General features: G+C 46.9%; 3 protein-coding genes, 1 long non-coding RNA gene and 1 pseudogene across 5 annotated transcripts in view; 4 read left to right on the top strand and 1 right to left on the bottom strand.

Moving 5' to 3' along the window:
• Positions 1-1,034, top strand: part of LOC118562792 — a 1,752-nt gene extending 718 nt beyond the window's left edge. The window contains exon 2 of the long non-coding RNA XR_004930802.1: positions 312-1,034. This is a non-coding gene — a long non-coding RNA (uncharacterized LOC118562792). The remainder of the gene's footprint in view (positions 1-311) is intronic.
• A 7,111-nt stretch (positions 1,035-8,145) lies between these two features.
• Positions 8,146-12,364, top strand: LOC118562819. The gene is made up of 7 exons (XM_036135686.1): positions 8,146-8,892; positions 10,111-10,533; positions 10,630-10,771; positions 10,870-11,160; positions 11,249-11,434; positions 11,957-12,064; positions 12,224-12,364. Exons 1-7 carry the CDS (start codon positions 8,876-8,878, stop codon positions 12,362-12,364), a joined length of 1,308 nt encoding a protein of 435 aa, XP_035991579.1. The 5' UTR covers positions 8,146-8,875.
• On the top strand, positions 11,426-16,883 carry LOC110368277. Of its 2 annotated transcripts, XM_036135736.1 has the most exons (7): positions 11,426-11,456; positions 11,957-12,064; positions 12,224-12,360; positions 15,191-15,380; positions 15,501-15,715; positions 15,906-16,127; positions 16,246-16,883. In XM_036135736.1, exons 4-7 carry the CDS (start codon positions 15,244-15,246, stop codon positions 16,650-16,652), a joined length of 981 nt encoding a protein of 326 aa, XP_035991629.1. In that variant the 5' UTR covers positions 11,426-11,456; positions 11,957-12,064; positions 12,224-12,360; positions 15,191-15,243; the 3' UTR covers positions 16,653-16,883. The 2 variants fall into 2 exon arrangements, with proteins under 2 accessions (XP_035991629.1, XP_035991630.1); XM_036135737.1 differs by lacking the exon at positions 12,224-12,360.
• LOC118562818 (zinc finger BED domain-containing protein 1-like) lies at positions 12,960-14,282 on the top strand. The gene is made up of 4 exons (XM_036135685.1): positions 12,960-13,371; positions 13,432-13,773; positions 13,896-14,034; positions 14,151-14,282. The coding sequence occupies exons 1-4, from the start codon at positions 12,965-12,967 to the stop codon at positions 14,280-14,282; spliced, it is 1,020 nt and encodes a 339-aa protein (XP_035991578.1). The 5' UTR covers positions 12,960-12,964.
• Positions 16,884-17,464: 581 nt separating the features above from the next.
• Positions 17,465-24,462, bottom strand: LOC118562817 (annotated as a pseudogene).
• Between the last annotated feature and the right edge of the window lie 538 nt (positions 24,463-25,000).

The raw sequence follows: 25,000 nt of genomic DNA, 5'->3' as shown, positions 1-25,000 counted from the left end.
TTAGTTTGTCTAAGTATTTGGAAAGGTACTTTAATATGTTAAGTACTGGCTTGAACCTAAGTGCACTTAATGATTTTGTTTTGTAAGATATATATATGGTTACTGAGCCTAATTAAGTGAAATTGATTGGATTAATTATTCAATTATCATGTTTGTATGTTGCATCAATAATTGTGCATTCATTTGAATTGCTTTAATTTGTCATTTAACATGCCTGTTTAGTTGGTAAACGTTCATAATAGTGGTAAAAAAAATAAAGGACAAATGAAATGCTCATTTGTCGTTTCCCCCTCCATTTTCATTTGTTTTAGGTCAGGTTTTTTATGGACTGAATGAATTCAAGATGGCGAGCTACCCTGAACTACCTGTGTGGTAGTTACGACCCCTGCCTGTATTTTCCTCTGGAATCTTGGAGGGGACTTTGCATTTTTTTTGGACTGTGTTATTTTTCCTTTCCATCACGTGGATCCTGGACAGTTCCCTTTTTTTCTTTCTCCTGTTTAAAAAGACTGCATTATTTTCCCCTTTTCTGTGTTTTTTTTTTCTTTGGGGAAAGGAAATTTAGAAAATTTAATTGAATTAATTTCATTAACAATGGAATACAAGTCTACAATGACCCTGTAAATTTGTGGTTATTTTGTATGTTTTTCCCTTATGTTTATTGTTAATATTTAATATAATTTCAATTGAAATCTTATACTTTCGTCCTGGTTTTCATTTACACATCAGGCTCCTCAAAGAACCTTTTTCTGATGCTGCTAAATGGTTATCTTGAGTAACATAAAGGAAGCCGTAGTTTGTAGTTCAAGAAGCGTTACATAAGCCTGGACCTGTTTCTGATTTTTCTGCCTGTTTTTGGACTGCCTCTCTGTGTACCGGTTTTTGGATTCCCGTTTTGACCATTGAGTCTGTTCCTGCACTAACCAGTTCTGTTTATTAAAACCTGGTTATTCCATGTACCTTGCTTGTTTTTGGCTGATATATAAATAAAAGAGCTGGACGTTATAGAAAAAAAGCTTAGCGATTAAAAAAAATGCTGATATCGATAATTATTGAAAATATTTTAAACCATATTTTATGTGCAGCTCTTCCTGGACATTTTATGATATTGCTAAATGATTTAATTGTAATAAAGAACACAAACACAGAATTCCAATTAAATCTTTATTTAACCAACTTTTTTAACCATAACAGAATTTTTTTAAAAGAAAAATAACCCTAAGATGTTATGATATATTTTTCTGGGATGAACCCGGACACAGCACGCACACACAGAGTCAGTTCTTATGAGTGAGTTTTTATTGAATAGTGTGGAAGATGGATGATTAGACCAGAGTCTTTCAACGGACGGAGGTGAAGGGTGTAGAAGCTGGCTGGCAGGAGGAGTGTGGAGAGACTGACCGGGAGGAACTCTGGAGCCGAGCACTGGAGAGCAGGACATCTGAGCAGAGCCGTGGAGCGCAGAGCATCAGAGCCGAGCAGAACGTCAGAGCCGAGCAGAGGCGAGCAGAGCATCAGAGCCGAGCAGAGGCGAGCAGACCGTCAGAGCCGAGCTGAGGCGAGCAGAGCATCAGAGCCGAGCAGAGGCGAGCAGAACGTCAGAGCCAAGCAGTGGCGAGCAGAGCATCAGAGCTGAGCAGAGGCGAGCAGAACCTCAGAGCCGAGTAGTGGAGCACAGGACGTCCGAGCCGTGCAGTGGAGGGCTGAACGTCCGAGCCGAGCGGTGGAGGTCTGAGCGTCTGAGCCGAGCGGTGGAGGTCTGAACGTCTGAGCCGAGCGGTGGAGGTCTGAACGTCTGAGCTGAATACTGGAGAAAACAAACTGTCGGAAAGTCTTTGGGCTGACTGTAACAAGACCAGGTGAAAGGAGTCTTCAGGCTGACGGGTACAAACGGAGCTGACAAGAAAAACTGGCAGGGACTGAGCGGGAGTGAACGCTATGGACCGGCGACGGGAACAGAAAGAGGTGAGTCTGATAAAGCGGTGGGAACAGGTGGAAGCAGTTGTGGGTTAATTGCAGCCTGCCAGGTGAAACTGATCAGGCTGCGCAGGAACAAGAGAGAGGGAGAGAGGCTCAGCATGCAGCCAATAAGCTGCATCCTGACAGTACCCCCCCCCCCCCAAGGCCGGACACCGGACGGCCCAGAATCCCCACGCCGGGCGGGTGGAGGGGGCCCAGGTAGGCGGGCAAGAGTCGAAACCGAACACTGAGGGACCAAAGAGCCTGCAAACACAAAAGGGGCCAGAGAACACGGGGAACCAAAGGGGCCAGAGAACACGGGGAACCAAGGAGCAAGAGAACACTGATGTGCCAAAGCACAATCAGGGGGCGGCACATCAGGGAAAGGCACGAACGCTTGACTGCGCCGGGGGAAAAAGCGAGTGCTTGACAGCGCTGGGGAAAGAGCGAGCGCAACACAGCGCAAAAGGGAAGGAACGGGCGCAACACAGCGCCAAAGGGAAGGAACGGGCGCAACACAGCGCCAAAGGGAAGGAACGAGCGCAACACAGCGCCAAAAGGGAAAGAACGGGCGTACACAACGCCAAAAGGGAAGGATCGGGCGTATGGAAACGCCAAAAAGGGAAGGATCGGGCGTATGGAAACGCCAAAAGGGAAGGAACGGGCGTATGGAAACGCCAAAAGGGAAGGAACGGGCGTGTGGAAACGCCAAGGGCAAGGAACGGGCGTGTGGAAACGCCAAGGAGAAACAACGCCGAAGCGTGAGAGGAGCGCTGGGGCCCAAGGGGCGAGATCGCCGGGGCGTGAGGGATACGCCGAGGCGAAACGGACGCATGACAGCGTCAAGGGGAAAATATAGGCGTACGAAAACGCCAAGAGGGAAGAACGGACGTACTTAACGCCAAAGGAAAAGAACGGGCGTACAAAACGCCAAGGGGAAAGAACGGGCGTACTTAACGCCAAAGGGAAGGAACGGGCGTACTTAACGCCAAAGGGAAGGAACGGGCGTACTTAACGCCAAAGGGAAGGAACGGGCGTACTTAACGCCAAAGGGAAGGAACGGGCGTACTTAACGCCAAAGGGAAGGAACGGGCGTACTTAACGCCAAAGGGAGGGAACAAGCGTACTTAACGCCAAAGGGAGGGAACGGGCGTACTTAACGCCAAAGGGAAGGTACGGGCGTACTTAACGCCAAAGGGAAGGTACGGGCGTACTTAACGCCAAAGGGAAGGAACGGGCGTACTTAACGCCAAAGGGAAGGAACGGGCGTACTTAACGCCAAAGGGAAGGAACGGGCGTACTTAACGCCAAAGGGAAGGAACGGGCGTACTTAACGCCAAAGGGAAGGAACGGGCGTACTTAACGCCAAAGGGAAGGAACGGGCGTACTTAACGCCAAAGGGAAGGAACGGGCGTACTTAACGCCAAAGGGAAGGAACGGGCGTACTTAACGCCAAAAGGAAGGAACGGGCGTACTTAACGCCAAAGGGAAGGAACGGGCGTACTTAACGCCAAAGGGAAGGAACAGGCGTACTTAACGCCAAAGGGAAGGATAAGCGTACGACAACGCCAGAGGGAAGAACAAGTGTACGACAACGCCAGAGGGAAGAACAGGCGTACGACAACGCCAGAGGGAAGAACAGGCGTACGACAACGCCAGAGGGAAGAACAAGCGTACGACAACGCCAGAGGGAAGAACAAGCGTACGACAACGCCAGAGGGAAGAACAAGCGTACGACAACGCCAGAGGGAAGAACAAGCGTACGACAACGCCAGAGGGAAGAACAGGCGTACGAAAACACCAAGGCTCAACAACTCCTGCTGGAACACGACTGGTGTACAGAAACGCCAGGGGAAAACCCGCCGGGGCGTGAGGGAAACACCGGGGCTTGGGGAAGAGAACGCCGGGGCGTGGGGAGAACGCCGGGGCGCCAGGAAGAAGAATGCCGGAGCGCAAAGGGAACGCCGGGGCACAAGGGAAACAGGAATATCTAAAACACCAGGGAACAAGAACGGAGGGCGTACTAACATGCCGAGGAACCGAGAAAAGAGGGCGTCCTAACATGCCGGGGAACCACGAATCAGAGGGCGTCCTAACACGCCGGGAAACCGAGAATCAGAGGGCGTCCTAACACGCTGGGGAACCGAGAATCAGAGGGCGTCCTAACACGCCAGGGAACACTAAATCTAAACGCCAGGAAAACAAGACCTAAACCTCAGGGAACTAGAGGGTGAGCTAGGCAGCAACAGGCCAGGCGCGCCAGAGGGCACAGACAGCGACTTAAGCACCGGAGGGCTCTGGCGGCGACCTGCGTGCGCTGGGCAGCGACAGTCTGGCCCACCAGAGGGCTCAGCCGGCGACATGGGTGCGCCGGAGGGCTCTGGCAGCGACCTGCACGCGCCTAAACAGGGGAACAACACAGATACACTAGGGCAAGACAGAACAAAACAACTACGGAAGGGAACTAAACTAACCTAAACAGGGCAAAACATACAACGAAAACAGGAGAAGGGTGTAGGGACCTAGAGAACGCAGGGACCTTTAAGAGCGCTGGACTCCATCCAACGCAGGAACCCATACAGCGCAGGAACCCAGATGGCGCAGGAACCCTGACACCTAAATACTAAAGGGGGAAAAATAAAGACAAAATAAAACTAAAATAAAGAAAAAAAAAAAAAACAAGTACAGAACAAGACTAGAACTACAGGGCTAGGACAGAAACTACAGAGGCTAGACTGGATTTACAGGGGCTAGACAGGGACTACAGAGCTAACGAAACTACAGGGCTGACGAAACTACAGGATCTGAAACTGAAAAATCAAAACAAGACTGGTAAACTAGGAAAGGAACCAAAAGCTAAGGCAAAACTATGAAACGAAACAGAACAGGGAGGTGAGGGCGAGTACGACTAACTAATGAAAAACTAGATAACTAGAGCTAGAAATCTGTACAGAAGCAAGCAAGAAGTCTAAAATAAAAACTGGAACTCAAAAACAAAACTCAGAAGACTAAGGCGAACCTAGAACACTAAATCAGGGCTATAGCTAAAACAAGAAGACGGAGAACAAAACCCGAACTAGCTGACTAAGAAAACCAAAAACTAGACTACTAAAAAAAAACCCGAACGACTAGAGTAAACCTGGGACACAAAACCCGGACAAAACCAACAAAATAAATACTCAAAAGCAACATAAATCTCAAAAAATCCTAAGTAAAGCAAAAACTAAGGTTGAGCCAAAACAAAGAACAGAAGGCGGAAATAAATCTTCTAAAACAATAAAAAATATACAAAAAGACTAGAAACTAAAGCAGATCTAGAACACAACACCAAAAAATAACTCTAAACAAAAACCAGAAGGCGCTGGGCAGCAAAGTCTGAATATGCTGGGCAGCAGCAAAAGTTAGCGCTGGGCAGCGACGACGAGGAGCGCCGTCCTTAGTGCTGAGCAGCGGGGAAGGCGGACCAGGAAAACAGAGTCAGAGGCGGGGCGTCGCAACTCTGCGACCCAGGCGAGACGAGACAGAAACGTGGCGTCGCAACACAGCGACCCAGGCAAGATGAATCCAGAAGCGTGGCGTCGCAACTTTGCGACCCAGGCGAGACGAACCGGAGGCGAGGCAGATCCTACCAGCTTCTACACCAGGCTCTGTGCGTGCTCGGGTTCATCCCTTGGCCGGTCCATAATGTTATGATATATTTTTCTGGGATGAACCCGGACACAGCACGCACACACAGAGTCAGTTCTTATGAGTGAGTTTTTATTGAATAGTGTGGAAGATGGATGATTAGACCAGAGTCTTTCAACGGACGGAGGTGAAGGGTGTAGAAGCTGGCTGGCAGGAGGAGTGTGGAGAGACTGACCGGGAGGAACTCTGGAGCCGAGCACTGGAGAGCAGGACATCTGAGCAGAGCCGTGGAGCGCAGAGCATCAGAGCCGAGCAGAGCATCAGAGCCGAGCAGAGGCGAGCAGAGCATCAGAGCCGAGCAGAACATCAGAGCCGAGCAGTGGCGAGCAGAACGTCAGAGCCGAGCAGAGGCGAGCAGAGCATCAGAGCCGAGCAGAGGCGAGCAGAACGTCAGAGCCAAGCAGTGGCGAGCAGAGCATCAGAGCTGAGCAGAGGCGAGCAGAACCTCAGAGCCGAGTAGTGGAGCACAGGACGTCCGAGCCGTGCAGTGGAGGGCTGAACGTCCGAGCCGAGCGGTAGAGGTCTGAACGTCTGAGCCGAGCGGTGGAGGTCTGAACGTCTGAGCCGAGCGGTGGAGGTCTGAACGTCTGAGCCGAGCGGTGGAGGTCTGAACGTCTGAGCCGAGCGGTGGAGGTCTGAACTTCTGAGCTGAATACTGGAGAAAACAAACTGTCGGAAAGTCTTTGGGCTGACTGTAACAAGACCAGGTGAAAGGAGTCTTCAGGCTGACGGGTACAAACGGCGCTGACAAGAAAAACTGGCAGGGACTGAGCGGGAGTGAACGCTATGGACCGGCGACGGGAACAGAAAGAGGTGAGTCTTATAAAGCGGTGGGAACAGGTGGAAGCAGTTGTGGGTTAATTGCAGCCTGCCAGGTGAAACTGATCAGGCTGCGCAGGAACAAGAGAGAGGGAGAGAGGCTCAGCATGCAGCCAATAAGCTGCATCCTGACATAAGAGACCTGAGTTATGTTATTAAATACTGACAAAGAATAAACTAAAGTGACCAGAAAAGTGACCAAAATAAATATAACAAATAAATTAATAGAATAGCCTATTTAGGTGGGAATAGTACAGGAGTTACTCCTCATTCTATAGGCCCGTTTACACTACACTTTTTTAACCGAGCCGAGACCAGTCCGAGCTCGGTAACCGAGATAACTCTTGTGTGTAAATGGTCAGCAGACTGAACCAGACCGCGCTAACTGCAGACCAGTTCATCAGCAGGTCTCGGACTGTTTTTTTTTTATCCCGGTTCCCTGAGAACGAGGAGCGCATGAGCAGACCGTGTCATCCTCTTACAGTCAGCTGACTGTCCGCGGGTTTCCCGGCGTGTCTGGCTGCACGTCCCGACTCACACTCCATTCAGACAAATTTCAGACATTCATAATAATACTAGCTTCCTTACCGTGCCACACGGTTTCCAGTGATGACTCTGCTTATGAACCTCAGCGTCTGTTGTTGTTTCCTGCGTCTGTAAATCCTTATTAGACGTTTGTTTGTCTTATCCACGTCCCAAAAGCCGACTCTATGTCTAACAATAACATCCTGAATGTTGAGGGCACCGCCATTTTGATTTGCTCGGTCCCGCCTTCAATCCCAGAGAGCGGTAGTACCGCAAATCGCCACTAGGAGGCGAGGAGCAACCAAGGAACCAAGATAACCGAGATAACTCTTGTGTGTAAACGGCTGCATTTATCTCAGTTAACTGGACCAAGCTCGGACCGGTCTCGGCATGGCTTGGTTTTTAGGTGTAGTGTAAACGGGCCTTATTTCTAGTCAATTGAGAGGCTGACACAGGGCTGATGACCAAGGTTGTGGCGTGGGAAGACGCAGACTGCAGCTCATTTTGCACTGATTCCTGGCACTCGTCACACAATTTAGGGAGCTCTCTTAGAGAAAAACTTGCGTCCCGAAACTTTATATCGCAGATCAAGAGTGGCGAGTAATTGTTTGAAGCCAGGTTTTTCAACTGCAGACAACAGCAGCATGTCCATCCCTATGAAGCACGTTACTGCATGCCTGATATCCTTATGCCGCTTGGACGCTTTTTAAGTTTATCACAACGAAGGGAGCCCAGTTTAGCTGCTGTACCTGCTTTGTTTTGGAAGAAGTTCCAGAAGATTACTACGAAGACGCGGAGCGGCGGCGGGGCTGCACAGCTCGCGCTGCTGCGGGTGTGATCAGCTTACGTGATGAAACAAGTTGGTTGTGTTACCAGACTTTGTTTTTACCAGTTCCTTGCAAATTTTACAAATCACTGGTTTATTTCTGTCAGACTGGCGAACTAGTAAAACCCCGTTTTGGGACCGTTTCCTCCACCGCTCCTTGCTGCGACATATTCACGTGCTCTTGTCACAGGGCAACACAGAGACAAACAGGACAAACAATCATTCACGCACACGCTAAAACCTAAGGACAATTTAGAGAAGCCAATTAACCTAACAGTCATGTTTTTTGGACTGTTGGAGGAAGCCAGAGTACCCGGAGAGAACCCACACATGCACAGGGAGAACATGCAAACTGCATGCAGAAAGACCCAGGGTTGGATTTGAACCGAGAATCTTCTTGCTAGACATGAACCAGCTTTTCTGTGTCTGGGAGGGAGAGAGTGGGACGGAGTTTGGAAATGTTACGGAGATAGTACAAAGAGATTTATATGGGCTTCAAAAGTGACCTGGGATAAACTGTTGATAAGAATGGGATGTTAGTACCAGAAAAGCTGATGCTGGTTATGGATAATGATTTATCATGGGGTCAATCCTCAATCCAATTGAAAATCTTTGGATAGAGCTGTACTCTGCCATTGGAGAACAGAACCCCGCAAACTTTGGACCTCCGATTGAAAGATCCTGCTGAAATAAGTTTTGAACATTTCCATTTATTTTCTGAAGATATTCACTCAGCTATGTAAAACATGAAAGGGGTGCCAATAATAACAATAATAACATGCAAAATATTTTATCACATGACTTTCTGGAACGGGTGTTGTCTATTTCTTCCAAGACCAAGCTTTTAAAAAACATTCAGAGGTTTTAGATCTTTTTTTACAACTTTTCAGAAGATTTCAAAGTAATAAAACATGTAATATTGATATTATACCACAAATTACCCCAATGTGGGGCATTAAAGGATTTCTTTTTGTTAGTATTCTTATGTTGTCTGCTGATATCACTGTCTGAAATTTAATACATCTCCGCTTATGTTTGCAGGGCAGGTGGAGCCAAAAAATGCCTAAAAGGCGCAAGTGAGTATCCTCTTCTTTTGTACGCTGTGCCGTGGCTTGGTGAGCAGATGTAACCCAAACAGGTTCATATGGGGATAACTAAAAGTCAATTAGAATAAAGACATGACATAACATGGCCACCAGATCATAGCTGTATTTATTGAAATTACTTTTGGAGGTATTGCCATGAAAACTAATACTACTGTACCTGGATACAAATATTACTATTGCTGGAGTGGACACACTGACAAAAAATGCTTAGGATTTATAAAACTAAAAATAACAAAATAAAGATTATCAGTGCCGTTTACATGGCCTCAGTGGTCGTTTAACTCAGTGAAATGAAAACATTCAAACGTATGACATTTTTCCCCTTTTGGAAGTAGCTGCCATTATAACAATATCATTTCATAAACACAAGAGGACAAACTGAGACAAAAAGTCCATAGGCTTTATAAAACAATAAAAAATTAAAATATATATTGCAAACATCCCATGCAGCGAAATGCATTAACTGAATGTGCCGAGTGTCCACTCAGAGAACAAACAAAAAGTGCTGGACTAGTAATAAGTACAAAGGCAACAGCTTCAATGCCGTTCGTGGTGCTCTTTGATTTTGTTTAGGAACAGAAGCTGGATCCAGGTACTCAGGGGGAAATCACACTCCTTTTGGCAGTAACAATGTCCCCTGTAGTGGAGCGAACTCTCTCCGAGGGGACACTAGTAGCTGCAATGCTCAGGTGTTTTTTATAGCTACTCGAGCCACAGAAAAGAATACTGGCCCTCACGTTCTTTCCACCAGCCAAGCAGATCATCCTTCGGCAGGGCTAGGGTCGCTTCCTCCTTGTGTCTTGCAGCCGTCTCGTCGTATGCCTGCTCTTCAGCAGTTTTTAGTTTCTTTGCAGGACCTGCAGCATGGGAGGACCAGGCAATAATCAAAGTAAAGTAAAAAACAAAATAGATGCAGATATATACACTATATTACTCAGCACATTAAATCAACATCATAATCATGTTATTATTAGTTATTTTACATTATAATTAAATGCCACATGCATGTATAGTTTGTGGGACGTCGACAGTTACCTTGCAATCAATTGCTCCCACCACAACAGTCGGCTGGTAGTGACACATGCTTTTTGCCAAACTGTAGACAACGTGCGTTTATGTCAGTTCCTCCTTCCGGCTACGCACACTGTACCGGTTTAAGATAATCCCTTTTTTTTTTCTTCTCCGCAGACTGCCAGACCGTCGTGTGGTTTATTGCCTTATCTGCAATAAGCCACAGACCGCCATATCCTGGCACCTGGCCAAGCGCTGCATGGCACAGGAGACGCCGGAGCAGCGGCAGGCCGAGGTGGTCCGAGCGAAGCGCTCGATGAAGCGCTGGACATTGTTGGGCAGGCGGTGGGACTACAGTCTCCTGGAGAAGTGCTGTAAGGACCCCGCCGACAGGTACAGACTGCTGGAGCACCTGGAGGAGAATGACTTTTTAGTCATCGACCCACCCGGGGAGGATGAGCGTGGGCGGATGAAGGCAGCGGCCGCAGCGTCCGACAAGGCGAGGCAGAGCCGGCTTGCGGGCCTGCCGTCGGTCGAGGGCCCTGCTGTTACTGAGCCAACCTCCCCTGCGAGCAGCGAGGAAGAGGCCCCAGAGACCCCGTAAGAGAGAACGGCTAGTGGCTTCATTTCCAGCTTTTGTTGTCGCCCTCTGTTTTGGTGATGATTATTTGGTGTGGTTTGTAATTGTCCCCGCAGCACAGCCAGGGTGTCGAAAGGGTCCCGCAGGACCTTGAAGCGCCTGGGCATGTATCAGTGGGTGTCCTCAGACGACCCGCTGATCCAGAGCTACAGGGTCCATCTGAAGGAGGTGGCGAAAATCCGCAACGCCGAAAAGGAGGCGAGTAGTTCATGAAAGTGTCGGTCAAGTTTGGTCTACCAGGCGTGATGTCACGGCAGGCTAACACAGGCTTCGGCGCCACAACTCTGTGTCCCCAGATCTCCAACGTGTGCAGATGGCTACGCTTCCTCCTGCCGGACGCAGACGGGGCCTCCGTCGAGTTTGTGCGCTCCCCAGACAATGTACGGGCGTATGTGGACAACTTGATGGAGGCACGGCTAAGCAGGGCCACCATCTGCATGCACCTGGACAATCTCCTGCGGTTCGTGGCATTTGTCAGGGAGCAGTCGGGCTCCCTGACAAATGTACGACGCCGAATGCGACACCTTTGCCGCGGCCCTCAAGTTGGCAATGCGGGGCATCAGGCGCGAGGGGGAGCCCGCCGAAAGGCAAGCCGGTTAATAACTCCCAGACTCCTCCTCCCATCCCAGCTTTTCCCCCACCCTCCCGCCGACATTTGTGTCCTTGTCATTGCAGCGCCAAGCTAGTGAGCGGACCACAAACCACCCTGTACCACTGCCAGACGATCCTCCGCAGGGCCCAGGAGGACGTGACCGCTGTCCAGACCAATTTGGACCAGGAGCGCCACGTCACGGAGGAGAACAAGACGCGACTCCGGCAGTACTGCGCGGCCCTGCTCCTGCTCAAGGCGCGCGTCAAGCCGTGGGTGGTGGAAAACCTGCAGGTGAGAAGGCATCTCCCTGTGGTTTGGGCACAGCCGTTGTGACGCTCAGCTCAATCTGTGTGCGCTTTTTTTTTTGTTTGTTTGTTTGATTTTTGAAATGAACACTGATAGCAAACGGAAACAAGGCCACACACACATATTTATATCAATATATATATATCTATCTATCTATCTATCTATCTATCTATCTATCTATCTATATATATATATATATATATATATATATATATATATATATATATATATATATATATATATATATATATATATATATATATATATATATATATATGATGGATGGATGGATGGATGGATGGATGGCCATGTCTCTTCTCGGCCACCCGGCACTCCTTTCACTATAGCATTACACGTGATCAATCCGTCCAAGCAACGGATTGATCATTGTTGCACATTTATTAACAAATACCGATGAGAAACATAAACATGATCGAATTTAACCCTTAGGGATGGCTCTAAGTCTTGCTATTTTCTTTCCACAGACGAGAGAGTGGCTGGAGCGCACCAGCTACGGCGGCTTTGTGGCGGTCACTTGCCGTCGGCAGGATGGACATGAGTCCTCCTTTGCCCTGGGGGAGGACGACGCCTCTGTAAGTGGGCTTTTTTTCCAAAGCAAGGCAGTCTGCCCAGCCTTGTTTAGGAGTGTGAAAAAGAAATCCTTTATCGTAAATTCAGTTGTAACGTTGACTCATACAGCAGTTACTTTTTCCCAACTGCCATGGCCAACGCTTTCCTCTCTTCCTATGCAGCTCATTGAGACCTACTTCAAAAAAGTCAGGTCAGGCGTTGTAAGGGGCAACAAGATGGTCGGGACCCATCTCTTCCTCTACCGCTCTGGGGCCGTCATCGCCAGCGCTCACGTGGAGTTGAGCCGCCTTCATCGCCAGTGAGTGAAGTTGTTTTTCGAGGGGTGGGGTGGGGGGCTGTAATAAAACTTTACAAAGTCAAGTTCAATCAGATCATACAGGGGTTCTGTGATGAAACCCGTCTTTCGGGGGTGGAAAACTCGGTTACATTAAACTCAAAGCTTAAAAAAAAATAGTCAGATAGGACAGGGTTGCGATGAAATACTGTTAGTTTTTCACAACCAATGTCAAATGCCATATTTAGTCAATCAATCAATCAACTTTATTGTCAATTTCTTCATATGCTCCAGACATACAAAGAGATCGAAATTACATTTCTCACTGTCCCACGGTGAAGACAAGACATATTTACCAGACTAAGTACACAGACAACATAACATTCAGGTAAAAGTAAATAACAGGGCACATGCAGTGAAGAAATAAATAAAAGCAGCAAAATTTGGTTTTAAAATTGTACATGGACAGTCAATAAAATATTACATTTTAAAAATAAATATCAATGCAAAAATAAAATATTAGTGCAAAAGTTCTGTTTTTTAGTATTAATAGGAGTCATTATGTAAGTGCTGTATTTTCTGGATAAAAACAACAAGTTTAAAAAAAAAAAAACTTCACGACATCCAAATGAAAATGCAATTAGCAGAGAGAGTCGGCATAACTTGTGACACATGGACATCGCTGTCAACTCAATCCTACATGACGGTGACTTCCCACTACATCGATAACGAGTGGCGCCTCGCGTCTTATGTGCTGCAGACCACCGAAGTTACTTCGAGCCACACCGCTGCAAATCTAGCCGAAATGTTGACGGGGACCATACAGAAATGGGGGCTGACCAGCAAACAACCAGCGGTTGTTACGGACAATGCTGCAAATATGGTTCGTGCAGTGGAAATAACGCAACTGATGCATGTCGGCTGCTTCGCGCACACGCTGAACTTAGCCTCACAAGCAGGTCTAAAAATCCCCGCTGTGTCACGTCTGCTTGCTCGTGTGAGGCGTATAGCAGCATTCTTTCACCGAAGTACAACGGCAAACTACATACTGAAAGAAAAACAGAAGCTGCTTCAACTACCAGCGCACAAACTAACACTTGACGTGGTGACAAGATGGAACAGTGCACTGGACATGCTGGAGCGCTTTTTGGAGCAACAACCAGCCATCTCTGCTACTCTCCTTTCTCAAGACGTGCGCAGGAATGAAAAGGATTTGTGCACCCTAACAGAGGAAGATGTAACAACTGCTGAGGATTTGGTCCGGGTGTTGAAACCGATGAAAGAAGCTACGTTGGCGATGTCGGAGGACAAGCAGCCAACTCTTTCCGTCATCGCCCCACTGCTCGCCCTGCTTCAGGATGCCTTCACCCCCAGCCTAGAAGACAGCGCTGTAGTCAGGGACTTAAAAGCTGCTGTAAAGAATAACTTGGGGACAAGGTATGTATTTTTATTTATTTTTTACTTTATGTGCCTTTTTTTAGTTTTTCAGTTGTAGGAGTCAGTGACCATATTCCATCATGTACGTATCCTCACTCAAACTGTTACACCTTATTTCCAAGATATGATGGACAAAAGGACACCTTGTATGCAGCGTCCGCGCTGGATCCTCGCTTTAAGGCCCTTCCATTCCTGTCTGCTTCAGAACAAAATGACACCTTCTCCAGGCTGCAGGCTGAGGCTGCCACTGCTGCACGTGATGTAAGTATTTAGAAATGTTTTAATTTAATAAGAATGTTTTCACTGATGATTAAAAGATTGGATTAGAAAGAACATTACTTTTTGCTCAATCTTTTTTTTTCTGTCCAATTCAACAGCAAGATGGTGGCAATGATACTGATAAAGAAGCTGAGGATACTTTGCCCAAGAAGCCAAAGAAATCCAGCACCTTGGAGTCTCTCCTTGGGACAGTCTATTCAACAACAGTAAAAGATCAATCTCACAATTAATGAGAAGTGAAAAAAAGACAATAATTTGACTTAGCAGTTCAACTTATTTTGTATTTATTTGCCAGTATTTTTTGGCCCTTAAAATAGAAAATCTCTTGATGCAAATTGCAGTGTTTAGTTAAAAAGTAAATACTCTTATTTATACAAATTTGCACTTTTGAGACAGTTTTGTTTACAAGTCTGCACTTTGTTTGCACTTTGTTTAATGTGAAGTGAAAAAATAAAATACATGTGTATTTCGCAACACAGTTGAGCCACTTTTATTATTGTAAGAGCAGATCGAATCGAACTTAATCGAAATTAATTGATTCATAGATGTATGAATCGAAATCGAATCGATTCAGGACTTTGGTCAAAATACCCAGCCCTACTGATGACACGCTGCAGTCTGCTCTGGTCCTTAGCGGTGGCACCAGCGTACCAGATGGTGATGGAGGAGGTGAGGATGGACTCAATGATGGAGGAGGAGAACTGCACCATCATTGTCCTTGGCAGGTTGAAGTTCTTCAGCTGCCTTCTTCAGGAAGTCCATCCTCTGCTGGGCTTTCTTGGTGAGGGAGTTGATGTTCAGCTCCCACTTTAGGTCCTGGGAGATGATAGTTCCCAGGAAGCAGAAAGACTCCACAGTGTCCATGGTGGAGTCACAGAGGGTGATGGGGGTAGCTGGGGCTGAGTTCTTCCTGAAGTCCACAACCATCTCCACTGTTTTTACAGACAGCCGATGGCACCGTAACAGCCTCTCTATTAACAACATTTGAACAAATTACCCCTGATGTGTTTTTCATTGAGTGATTTTTATTTTTTGTGCTTTTTTTTGTCTAAACACCTATATCAATTACAAACACGTAAAAGAGGCTGCAGTTCCCCCCTCCACGGAAAACCACTAATGTTTTGGTTTACTTTCACAGCTACAACCTGCCGGCCGTCTCCAGCCAGGACGCGTGCCTCATTGCCGCGCGGGATGCCAGTCTCCTTCCCCAGGCAGAAATGGGAGCACTCCTGGCCTACCTGGGAGTTGGCCAGGATGAGCAGGATCTCACATCCAACCCCTCATCAGTTGGCGTTGGTGGCCACCAACCTGAACAGTTTGGCCGGCAGGTGGGTGGATCAGGAGGTGGGGGGGGGGTCCGGGGGCTATGCTTTCAGTTGCGTGTTTACACATCCCCTCTCTCTCGCTTGCTTCCTTTCTGTCCACATCCCTGATCCTTCCTCCCTCAGCCCCTCTGGCCGCCATCAAGCGCGCAAGCGGCCGCGGGAAACCAGCCCCGAGGAGAGCACAGATGTGGGCGCTTTTTTCCAGGAGTTTCCTGTGACCCTGGACGGCCAGGCGCCCACCAAGAAGCAGAGGTGGGACAAGAGCTTCTCCGCGGACAGGGCGCTGTATGACTTGTGGAGGACGCACCAGCGAAAGCTCCGGCGCACACATCTACTCGGTAAGTAGTCAGAGCGCTCAAAATAGCCCAGTCGCACTCACTAACACGTGCGGGAGGAGAGATGTCCAAATATCAAGCCTGATGTAAATGAGGGCACTGTGGTGGAACGTTGTTTTTGGCTGGGTTTTTTCTTCTTTTCTGATTCTGATTGTAACAGCGAACGTGCGTGGTTTCCCCTGTTTTCTCCTAGCCTACTGGACCCGAAAGAAGCCGTCCGTTGTGACGGTCCAGGGCTACATCAAGAGGTCTGGCTGGAGGTCCAACTGCGTCTCTGCCCGGGAGGTTGTGGAGGGCTGGACTCCGCCACCCAAAGTGGGTCTGACCAATGACCCGGACCTGATCGGGCACATCAGGAACCAGAGCTGGCCCGGGCTCACCATCGCAGAGAGCAAAATCCCCAGAGCAGGCAACGGTGGGTCGATGTTCCACGGCAGTTTGGTCGCCCATCTCGAGGGGCGCTACAATTCTGTGATGCATTTAATCACTGTGCGTTTTACAAAAGTGACCGTGTTTCCCTCCTCCACGCATAGGTGTCTTTGCCACCAAGGACTTTGCCAGAGGCACCGTCGTCTGCGACTACCATGGCCCGGTAGTCAGCGCCGAAGAGGGCATGCGCGTGCTGGAGGCCCTGCAACCTGGCGAGGGGAGCTATGTCTTCTTTTTCAAGGCTGGGGAGCAGAGGCTCTGTGTTAATTCACAAGTAGCGCCTTGCCAGTGCCACCCGGACAGAGCCACCTTTGGGAAGATGATTAATCACTCCACCAAACGGCTGAATGTGAAAGGGGTGGTTTTCCAAGTCCCGGGGGAGGACCGCCCCGTTTTTCTCATTAAAGCCGCACGGGACATTAAGGCCGGCGAGGAGCTCTTGATTGACTACGGGGTGACCCAAAGGTCATTTGGTGGGGAGGCTCAGGGTCTTTCGTGGCTGGACAATTAGCCGGTGAGCAGGGATGGCACGGTAGGTCTGGTGCCGGACCCGTTCCGGAGGGCTGTTCCCCCTGCGTGCCTGCACAGAGCGAAAGACATCAGCGACCCCTCCGCTCTCACCGTGGTCGTGGTGGGGTTTTGCTGGAACTTCGTGTGTCACACACAGCTGGGTTGTGTGTGTTTTGCGTGCGTGCGTGTGTTTTTTTTTGTTCTACAGAGTTTGCAGTGATGTTATATTTTTTTATTTAATAATATAAGAAATAAAATGCTTTCAGTCCTTCCAGTTTGTTTCTCCTAGCTTGTGTTTGAACATTACCCTGCCCTGCCATTCTCAGCTCCGCTATATAGCAAACCTCAGTGTGGTACAGCCCCCTTTGAGAACCTCGTTCCCTGACCAGTCACAGGCCTGCGTGGACGGGTTTTACAGGTTGAGTGATGTGAGTGAGAAGCCCTCAGCCAAAACAGTTGACACGGATGCCGCTACGGAGCAGCCCCAGGTAGCTGCCCGCTGCTCCCCAGGGACGGGTTAAATGCAGAAGGCACATGTCGTTGGAATGTACAATTGCAATGACAAATAGAGTTTCCTTATTTTTAAGGTAAAACATACAAACATCTGGCTAATTTTAAACAAAATCTTAGGCCCACCCCTTGATATTTATGCCTTAAGCTAAAGTCAAAGACCTCATGACCAAGCACATATACACATAATCCGATATCTAAGATGAAAGGGGAAATATGTTTACAAGGTTCATATTTAATGCATTTATGTGATCTGGTTGTTCAGCTACTAATATAAAACAGTGTTACACGGACACATAAATCTTACTGACTGGATTCCTGGAATCTCTGCCCAACACTGACACTAGACACACCAGAGAGGATGGTTTTGAGCCACAGATGCTTTGAGGTCCATGTCTGTGCCTTTCCAGGCAGGGTCCGGAAGACAGAGAAAGCCGAGAAGGAGAAAGGTGCAAAATACTTATTGAACCATCTAGTTCAATAAGTATTTATTGAGTCTACTATCACAACTTACAATAGAATGTCAGACCGGCGACATACAGCAGACCGCATCACCGAATCGCCCCTCAACAAGGCCACATTCTCCTCCTCTGCTGTTCCAGCTGTGTTGTGTTTTGATGAGTGGGTTGAAGCTTCCTCTATGAACCTTTGCAGAAGAGCACTCCAACAACAGCCAGACACGCCGTGATTAAATCGTATAAGCATTACATATTAAGACTAACATCAGGATAAGTCTACTAAATGTCCTACAAACAAGGTACAAACCTTGTTAACAAATGATGACTGCCAACTTAAATTGCGGCCGAATGTAATTAAAAAAGAAAAAAACTGTTTTGACTGTCTAAGTTTATATTGGTTTTTTTATCTTATAAAAAGTATTTATAGCATATGTTCTATGGTAGTTTAGGTGCATTCGAATTGCATTTTGAATTTCTCTAGGTAACAGGTAAGCAGCCATAAATACTCCGTACGATTACCAGGTAAGTAAGTATGTTGGTTTCCAATGCACAATACAGCATTCTATGCATGTATAATAAAATGCTTCACAAACTAGGTCTGGCTCTTCTTTTTCTGTCAAATATGTTCATTCTGTGAAAATCTCACTCTCATTGCGTTTTGGGTTTCCCCGACACGACAAGCTTAGCATAGTGAATTAAGCATTGCTACCTCTCAATTAGTCCTTCTCGGTGCACGTTTTCTGGACAAGTCTAACCAACCCATAACATCTATGCAGTGTAAATAGCAAAACAACTGGACTTTTTTCCGAAGGTTTGAAGACATCTTCAAACCTTCGGAAAAAAGTCCAGTTGTTTTACCTTTTTTTCTTTTGAATGACCATCACCTGGATGACTGAGAATCTTCACCACTGTTATAAATATTAATAATATTAATAATAATAAATATTATACTCTTCACAATCAAACAGGTATAACTGCATAACACTGAACCATAGAGAAACCAATGAATAATAAAATGTCAGTGCAGGCAAAGTTTTTTTTCTTTAATAAAACAAATCAAAAGAAAAATTTTAAATCAATAAAAAAAAAAGAAATAGAAAAAGTCAGTCTCTGGATGTGATGGGACAGGGATCACAGCGGCCCGTGCTCTTTCTTCTCCTTCTCCTCCTCCTCCTCCTCCTCCCCTCTTTTCTCTCCTCCAACCATCCACGGATGGGAGAGGATTGCCTCCAGAGAAGGGCGGTCCTCGGGCCGAAAGGACAGACACCAGCGAATCAGAGCCTGGCATTCTGCAGAGGGCGGGAACCGACTCAGCAAATGCACAAATGTCAATAAATGGTGCGTCTGCGGGGGCGGGTCCAGTGCTCACCTTCGGAGACGGGATGCGTGAACAAGAGCGTGGCCCGGACGATCTCCTGGTCGAGCTCGAACGGCGTGTTCCCACAGACCATGTCGAAGAGGAGCACGCCGAGCGACCAGGCGGTGAGCGGGATGGCGTGGTAGGTCCCATGCAGGATCCATTCCGGAGGGCTGTAGACACGCGTACCAGCACAGAGCGAAAAACATCAGTAACCCCGTCGTGGGGTTCGTCGGCTGAGCTCCGCACCTTCAAAGTCGTCGTACGGACCGTCTTTCAGCAGCGCCCCAGATCCAAAGTCGATGAGCTTTACCTCCATCGTCTCCGTGTTCACCACAATGTTCTCGTCCTTGACGTCCCGGTGCACGAAGCCGTGCTGATGCACAAACCTCAGCACCTGGACCACCTGCCTGAAGAATCTGAGGGGGCGGAGCAAAGATGGGGCGTTAACAAGAGGCCGGCAGAGGACCCGCAGGCACACGTTACCACGGTAGCTGCAAGAGGCACACCTAAGCACGAGAGGTTCAGGAAGCGCGCCTCGCTCTGTGATAAAATCGAAGAGATCCTGGCACTGGGCCGGCCGCTCCGTGATCAACAGGAAGCCCAGCCCCTCCACCTCCAACCAGTCTAGCATCTGGATCACGCTGCTTTGACCCTCAACTTCAGAGAGTCGCTGCAACAGAGCGATCTCCAAGGGTACAGTGGAAGAATTTGAGGCCTTTTTACAGAATTTGAACACTCATGACCCATCCATTAAACTTAAATATACAATCACAGAAAATAGCATTAATTTCTTGGACACAACTATTTACAAAAGTTCAAACTTTATTCATACAAAAGAATTACACATAAAAGTTTTTTTTAAAGAGACAGACACACACGCATTACTCTACAGAAGTAGCTTCCATCCAAAACACACATATTCTGGGCTAATCAAATCTCAATTAATTAGGTTTAAAAGACGGAGCATGATTTTAACGAAAAGTAAAAGTCCTCTTTAAAGCCCTTAGGGAAAGGGGATATTCCCGTACATTTGAGGCATTGTGAGAGGACTTTGCAGGATCCCAAACCTCAAGACCAAAGGGAGGTCATCCCTTTGATCTCCACCTTCTCTACCACTACATTGCATCTTCATTCCAAAATCAAAACCAATTATGAATTGTTAATTGATAGGGAAGGGGTCATTAACAATCATAAAATAATTTCAGCTTTCAGACGAAACAAAAATATTAGAGATTACCTGGTTACTGCACGTCTTCGACCTTTGCAAACTCAAAAACCAAGCAGGTCTAAAATTCCCTATTGCAAATTGGCCTTTGTGGAAAACCGGTCGACAAAACGGATTTTTAAGATTTCGGACAATTTTAGTCCTAGAACCTCGAATTGCGTTTACATAATATTCTGTGCTACTTGTAAACTCCAATATATAGAAATTCAGTTTCAACTAGAATGGCACAGCACAAATATAATATTGTACATGACAAAGAAAGCCATACTCCTCTTGTCAAGCATTTCATTTCTCATGGTATACAATCTTTCTGAGTTTCAGTGTTGGATAGCAATTTCTATTGGACAGACGGAGAAAGACGAAAGTGTGAGAGGAAGTGAATTGGGCAGTTAAGTACAATTGATCCGAGGGGTTGAAATATCAGGTTATAATTCCTACCCCTTGCCCTCCTAACCTATACCTAGCTCTAAACCAACCCTGTTCCTTACCTCAACCCTAACCCACCCGGCCCTATCCCTACCTATACCTAAACCTATCCCTGTCCCCTAATCCCACCCCCTGATCCTGACCTAACTCCAACCTCCACCCCCTAATCCACCCCTAACCCTAACTTAACCCATTTCCTAATTAAATTCAGTTAAAAAACTATTTACAATTTGTTAAAATCCTAAAAACACCATTAAAATTAAAATCCAAAAGAAACACTATTAAAATCTATTAAAATTCTAAAAAACACCATTCAAATTCATTAAAACGTTTAAAAACTACATTAAAATGGATTAAAACACTAAAAACCTACATTAAAAACATTGCATTACTCAAATGACACCAAAAAACAAGATTCTAAAAAAACTCATTTGAAAATCAGTGGGCTGGTATAAAAGGAAGTCAGCTTCAATTTTCTTTCAGTCTTTCTTTGTCAGTCCTACGAGACACTAACTTGACAACAGCCAGCTGCATGTATCGCTCCGCCTAGCTCCACTCACATACATCTGGGACACGGCTCATTGAAAGTGATTTCCCCAACCAAATTTTTGGTCTGGCTAATCAGGACGCAGGGCGGGTGTTTCATGGATGTGACGTAGTGGAGAAGCCACCGTGAGATTCCAACAACAATGGCGGCTCGCATCGAGGAAGCAAGCGTTAGCATTGATGCTGCTATTTCTTCCGTGTTGTCCAATCTATCTGATATTGTTTCATTAAAAGAACATCAGAGAACGGCTCTGAAGGCTTTTGTTGGTGGAAACCATGTTTTCGCCCTTCTCCCGGAGTGGGAGAGTTTTGTTTTCCGGGACGCGGACGCGCCCCGGAGCGGTTAGCGCGAACCATATTGGGAGGCCTATTAGTCCTCAACGCGGTTGGCCCGGGATCGACTCCGACCCGCGGCGCTTTGCCGCCTGTCTTCCCCCCTCTTCCTGTCAGCTCACTGTCAATAAAACGCTTGCCACTACAGTGTTTCCCGCAGGAATTTGCTTATGCGAGGCGGACCGATTCGCGGTGCGGGGGGGGGGGGGGGGGGGGTGGATGACTTTTTGTCCGCGGAGCGGAGCGGGGGGGGGTGGACGACACGTTTTCCGCAGCCGCCTCGCCAAGATAGCGCTGCGGGAAACCCTGCACTAGAGCCGCAAACACATAAAAAGAAAAAAAAGGTTTTTTTTCCGGCGTCGGTCTCATCTGCGTCACGGGTTAGCTTCGGTGTAACTGGTTGAAATAGCACGTCGATAAAGATGACAGACAAGTGGCTTATCCAATCATATGCAAGGAGTTTTGATAAGGCCCAGCCTTCAGTAAAGGCAATGCCTATGGCCGTGTCCCAGATGTATGTGAGTGGAGCTAGGCGGAGCGATACATGCAGCTGGCTGTTGTCAGGTTAACGAGACACATCTCTAGACAGAGCTCTCACATAAAAACACAATTCAATTCTTTGTGCTCCTCTTGCCTGAAGAAGGTCCGGCAAGGACCGAAACGTCGCGGCGGAGCACATTTAATTATTTTCATTGTTAAAAAATTAAAAACATTAAAAAAATTAAAAACATTAAAAATTAAAAAAAAATTAAAAACATTTAAAACATTTAAAAAACAATCTTTGAGGAGTTTTTGTTTTGTTCTGTTTTTTTATTCATTTTTTCATTATTTTATAATAACAAATCCTACTTAGCACATTTAGCCACAAAAATGGCCTTGCATGGTGGTTCCGGCTGGACCACCGTACACTATGGGAGGAAATCCTCCCAAAAAAGATTTGGGGGACGGGAACGACGACCCTATGGAGGGATGGACAGTGCCCCACCTGTCTCCGGCCAGAGACAGGCTCATCATATGTACCCTAACCAGCGAGTGCCTCCCTCCAACCAGGATGTTCGTCGCTCTCGTCTCCAATTTGAAAGTTTTGCCTCCGTGGTCCGTCAGGGTAGGAATAGGGTTACATATAACCCTTCTACAACGGGTACCCGAGATCCAGGGCTGCGCAGAGCTGCAGATCCGACGCTCAGACAGCTGGTTCGCAAGCTGTACTCAGTCATTAAGGTAGTTCACCACCTACGTAATGTGTCTGATAAGCGGGAACAAGCACAGCCACGTACCATAACGCGTATGGTGGAGGATATAAATGAAAGTCGATAAATTCAGCTGAACCGTAACTTTTGCTTCCACAATCAGACACTATGGGTCTTCCTGGAGGAATTTCCCAAGGGATTGTCCATGTATCTGATGGCTTATGAATTTTGGGAAGAATGTAAAATCTGCGGGGTCTTGGTTCGGATTCACCCAAGATGTATGTTTTTTGCCTAGCCGAAATGTATTTATTCTTGTGTAACGTGTCCACAATTTGTCTTACAATTGGGATTGTTTGATTATATATTGGAGCTTCTAATTTTCTATAGTATGTACAGTCACTAAGTTGGCGATTGACTTCAGTAATGTCATATTAAGATCCTACTTAATATGACAATTGTGCTACCCTTGTCCGCAGGCTTGATTACAATGTCCTTATTGGTTTTTAATTCCCTAAGTGCCTTAACTTCCTCTGGTTTTAAATTCTGTCTCTCATTATAGAGACGGAAATAATTTTTGAAGTCCTGCGTATCCTGTTCGATTAGTCTGTGTACCTGTTGAGGTAATAGACTAGGAGGTGGAAGCCAACCAGATGGCGCCGTGAAAGGTTTGGGCTGCCATGTTGTTTTATTTTTAAAATATTAAATCAATTGAACTTTTTGGTGGTATTAGGGTTAGGTTAGGGTTAGGTTAGGTTAGGGATAAGGGATGAAAACCAGAAAAATCGTCTGTTCATTCAAAATAACTCCAAAAGTCTAAGAGGTACGGGTTCCATACTTGGCCCAGAGAGTGTGTCTGAGGGGACCCACAAACGCTGTAAGTTTGGTGGGTGTGGCTGATTCCTAAGATATAGCTGCCATTGACTCCCATTCATTGAAAAAATCTGTTCATTCTAAATAGCTCCAAAACTATAAGAGCTAATCTCATGAACCTTGGTGTGTATACATCCCTTGACCCTCCCTAGGTGTCCGTCAAGTTTGGTGGCTGTAGCCCCTCCCCTTCCTATAGCTGCCATAGACTCCCATTCATTTTTGGCCTAAGTGTAGGAGTTTTGGATCGAGACGGGAGTTGGTTCCCCGTGCTCAGGGCGTCCTCCTGAGTCCATAGACATGTCATTTGCCTGTGTGACACTTGGGATCATCTGTGACATTTGGGAGCATTTGTGACATTTGGGATCATCTGTGACATTTGGGAGCATCTGTGACACTTGGGAGGATCTGTGACACTTGGGAGCATCTGTGACATTTGGGAGCATTTGTGACATTTGGGATCATCTGTGACATTTGGGTTTTAGGGTGCCCCGAGTAGTCTGCAAGGGGCCCCGAGTGACGTCACAGGTGGGAGTGGTTAGGTTCAGGGTAGGGGTCTGGGTGAGGCAGTAGGTGAGTGTACGTCACAGGGTGAGAGTGGTTAGGGTTAGGGTAGGGGTCTGGGTGAGGCAGTAGATGAGTGTACGTCACAGGGTGAGAGTGGTTAGGGTTAGGGTTAGGGTTAGGGTTAGGGTTAGGGTTAGGGTATAGGATAACAACCATGTCCTGACGGTTAGGGTTAGGGTTAGGGTTAGGGGAGGGGAACTGATTCCTCCTCCCGAAGGAGAAGGATGGTGCGCTGTCCATCCAATGGACTGACCTCCCGTCACCCCGGCCTCGCTGTTGTGGACGGCTCCGCTGGCGTCCTCTTCCGCCCCGGACCACCGTCCAGCCATCCATGGCTGTGTTTTTTAATGATTTTTTTAAACAAATGAATGAATTGTGTTTTTTTAACTGTGATTAAAATAAAACAATAAAATAAACAACTAAAGGAGGGTCTCCTAATGGGAAGACAATACGTAAACGAAAAATGTTTTTTTTGGTCTTTTAGCTGTTTTTAAATTTTTTTATTGTTTTATTTTTTCTGTAAATAAAAATAAAAAATAAATGAGATTTTTTTTAATTAAAATGAATTTTTAGAAAAAATGGTGTGCCAACAACGTTTCGACCTTTCCTAGGTCTTCTTCAGGTAAGGCACACAATGAAAACTGTGGTCTGCACACTACGGCTGCCGAAGGGTTAGGGTTAGGGGTTAGGGGTTAGGGTTAGGGTTAGGGGTTAGGGGTTAGGGGTTAGGGTTAGGGTTAGGGTTAGGGTTAGGGTTAGGGTTAGGGTTAGGGTTTAGGGTTAGGGTTAGGGTTAGGGTTAGGGTTAGGGTTAGGGTTAGGGTTAGGGTTAGGGTTTAGGGTTAGGGTTAGGGTTAGGGTTAGGGTT

Source organism: Fundulus heteroclitus, chromosome 4, assembly GCF_011125445.2.
Source record: "Fundulus heteroclitus isolate FHET01 chromosome 4, MU-UCD_Fhet_4.1, whole genome shotgun sequence".
NCBI classification, from domain to species: domain Eukaryota; kingdom Metazoa; phylum Chordata; class Actinopteri; order Cyprinodontiformes; family Fundulidae; genus Fundulus; species Fundulus heteroclitus.
This window is presented reverse-complemented; position numbering and strand designations above follow the sequence as displayed.

Bases quoted from the DNA above. Each gene is read 5' to 3' on its own strand.
- LOC118562818 (XM_036135685.1), top strand. From the start codon at position 12,965: ATGAAAATGCAATTAGCAGAGAGAGTCGGCATAACTTGTGACACATGG. The intron at 13,774-13,895 runs GTATGTATTTTT...CTTATTTCCAAG, and splicing joins AAGAATAACTTGGGGACAAG to ATATGATGGACAAAAGGACA. The intron at 14,035-14,150 runs GTAAGTATTTAG...CCAATTCAACAG, and splicing joins CTGCCACTGCTGCACGTGAT to CAAGATGGTGGCAATGATAC.
- LOC118562819 (XM_036135686.1), top strand. The intron at 10,534-10,629 runs GTAAGAGAGAAC...TTGTCCCCGCAG, and splicing joins GAAGAGGCCCCAGAGACCCC to CACAGCCAGGGTGTCGAAAG. The intron at 10,772-10,869 runs GCGAGTAGTTCA...CTGTGTCCCCAG, and splicing joins TCCGCAACGCCGAAAAGGAG to ATCTCCAACGTGTGCAGATG.
- LOC110368277 (XM_036135737.1), top strand. From the start codon at position 15,244: ATGCCAGTCTCCTTCCCCAGGCAGAAATGGGAGCACTCCTGGCCTACC. The intron at 15,716-15,905 runs GTAAGTAGTCAG...GTTTTCTCCTAG, and splicing joins CCGGCGCACACATCTACTCG to CCTACTGGACCCGAAAGAAG. The intron at 16,128-16,245 runs GTGGGTCGATGT...CTCCACGCATAG, and splicing joins AATCCCCAGAGCAGGCAACG to GTGTCTTTGCCACCAAGGAC.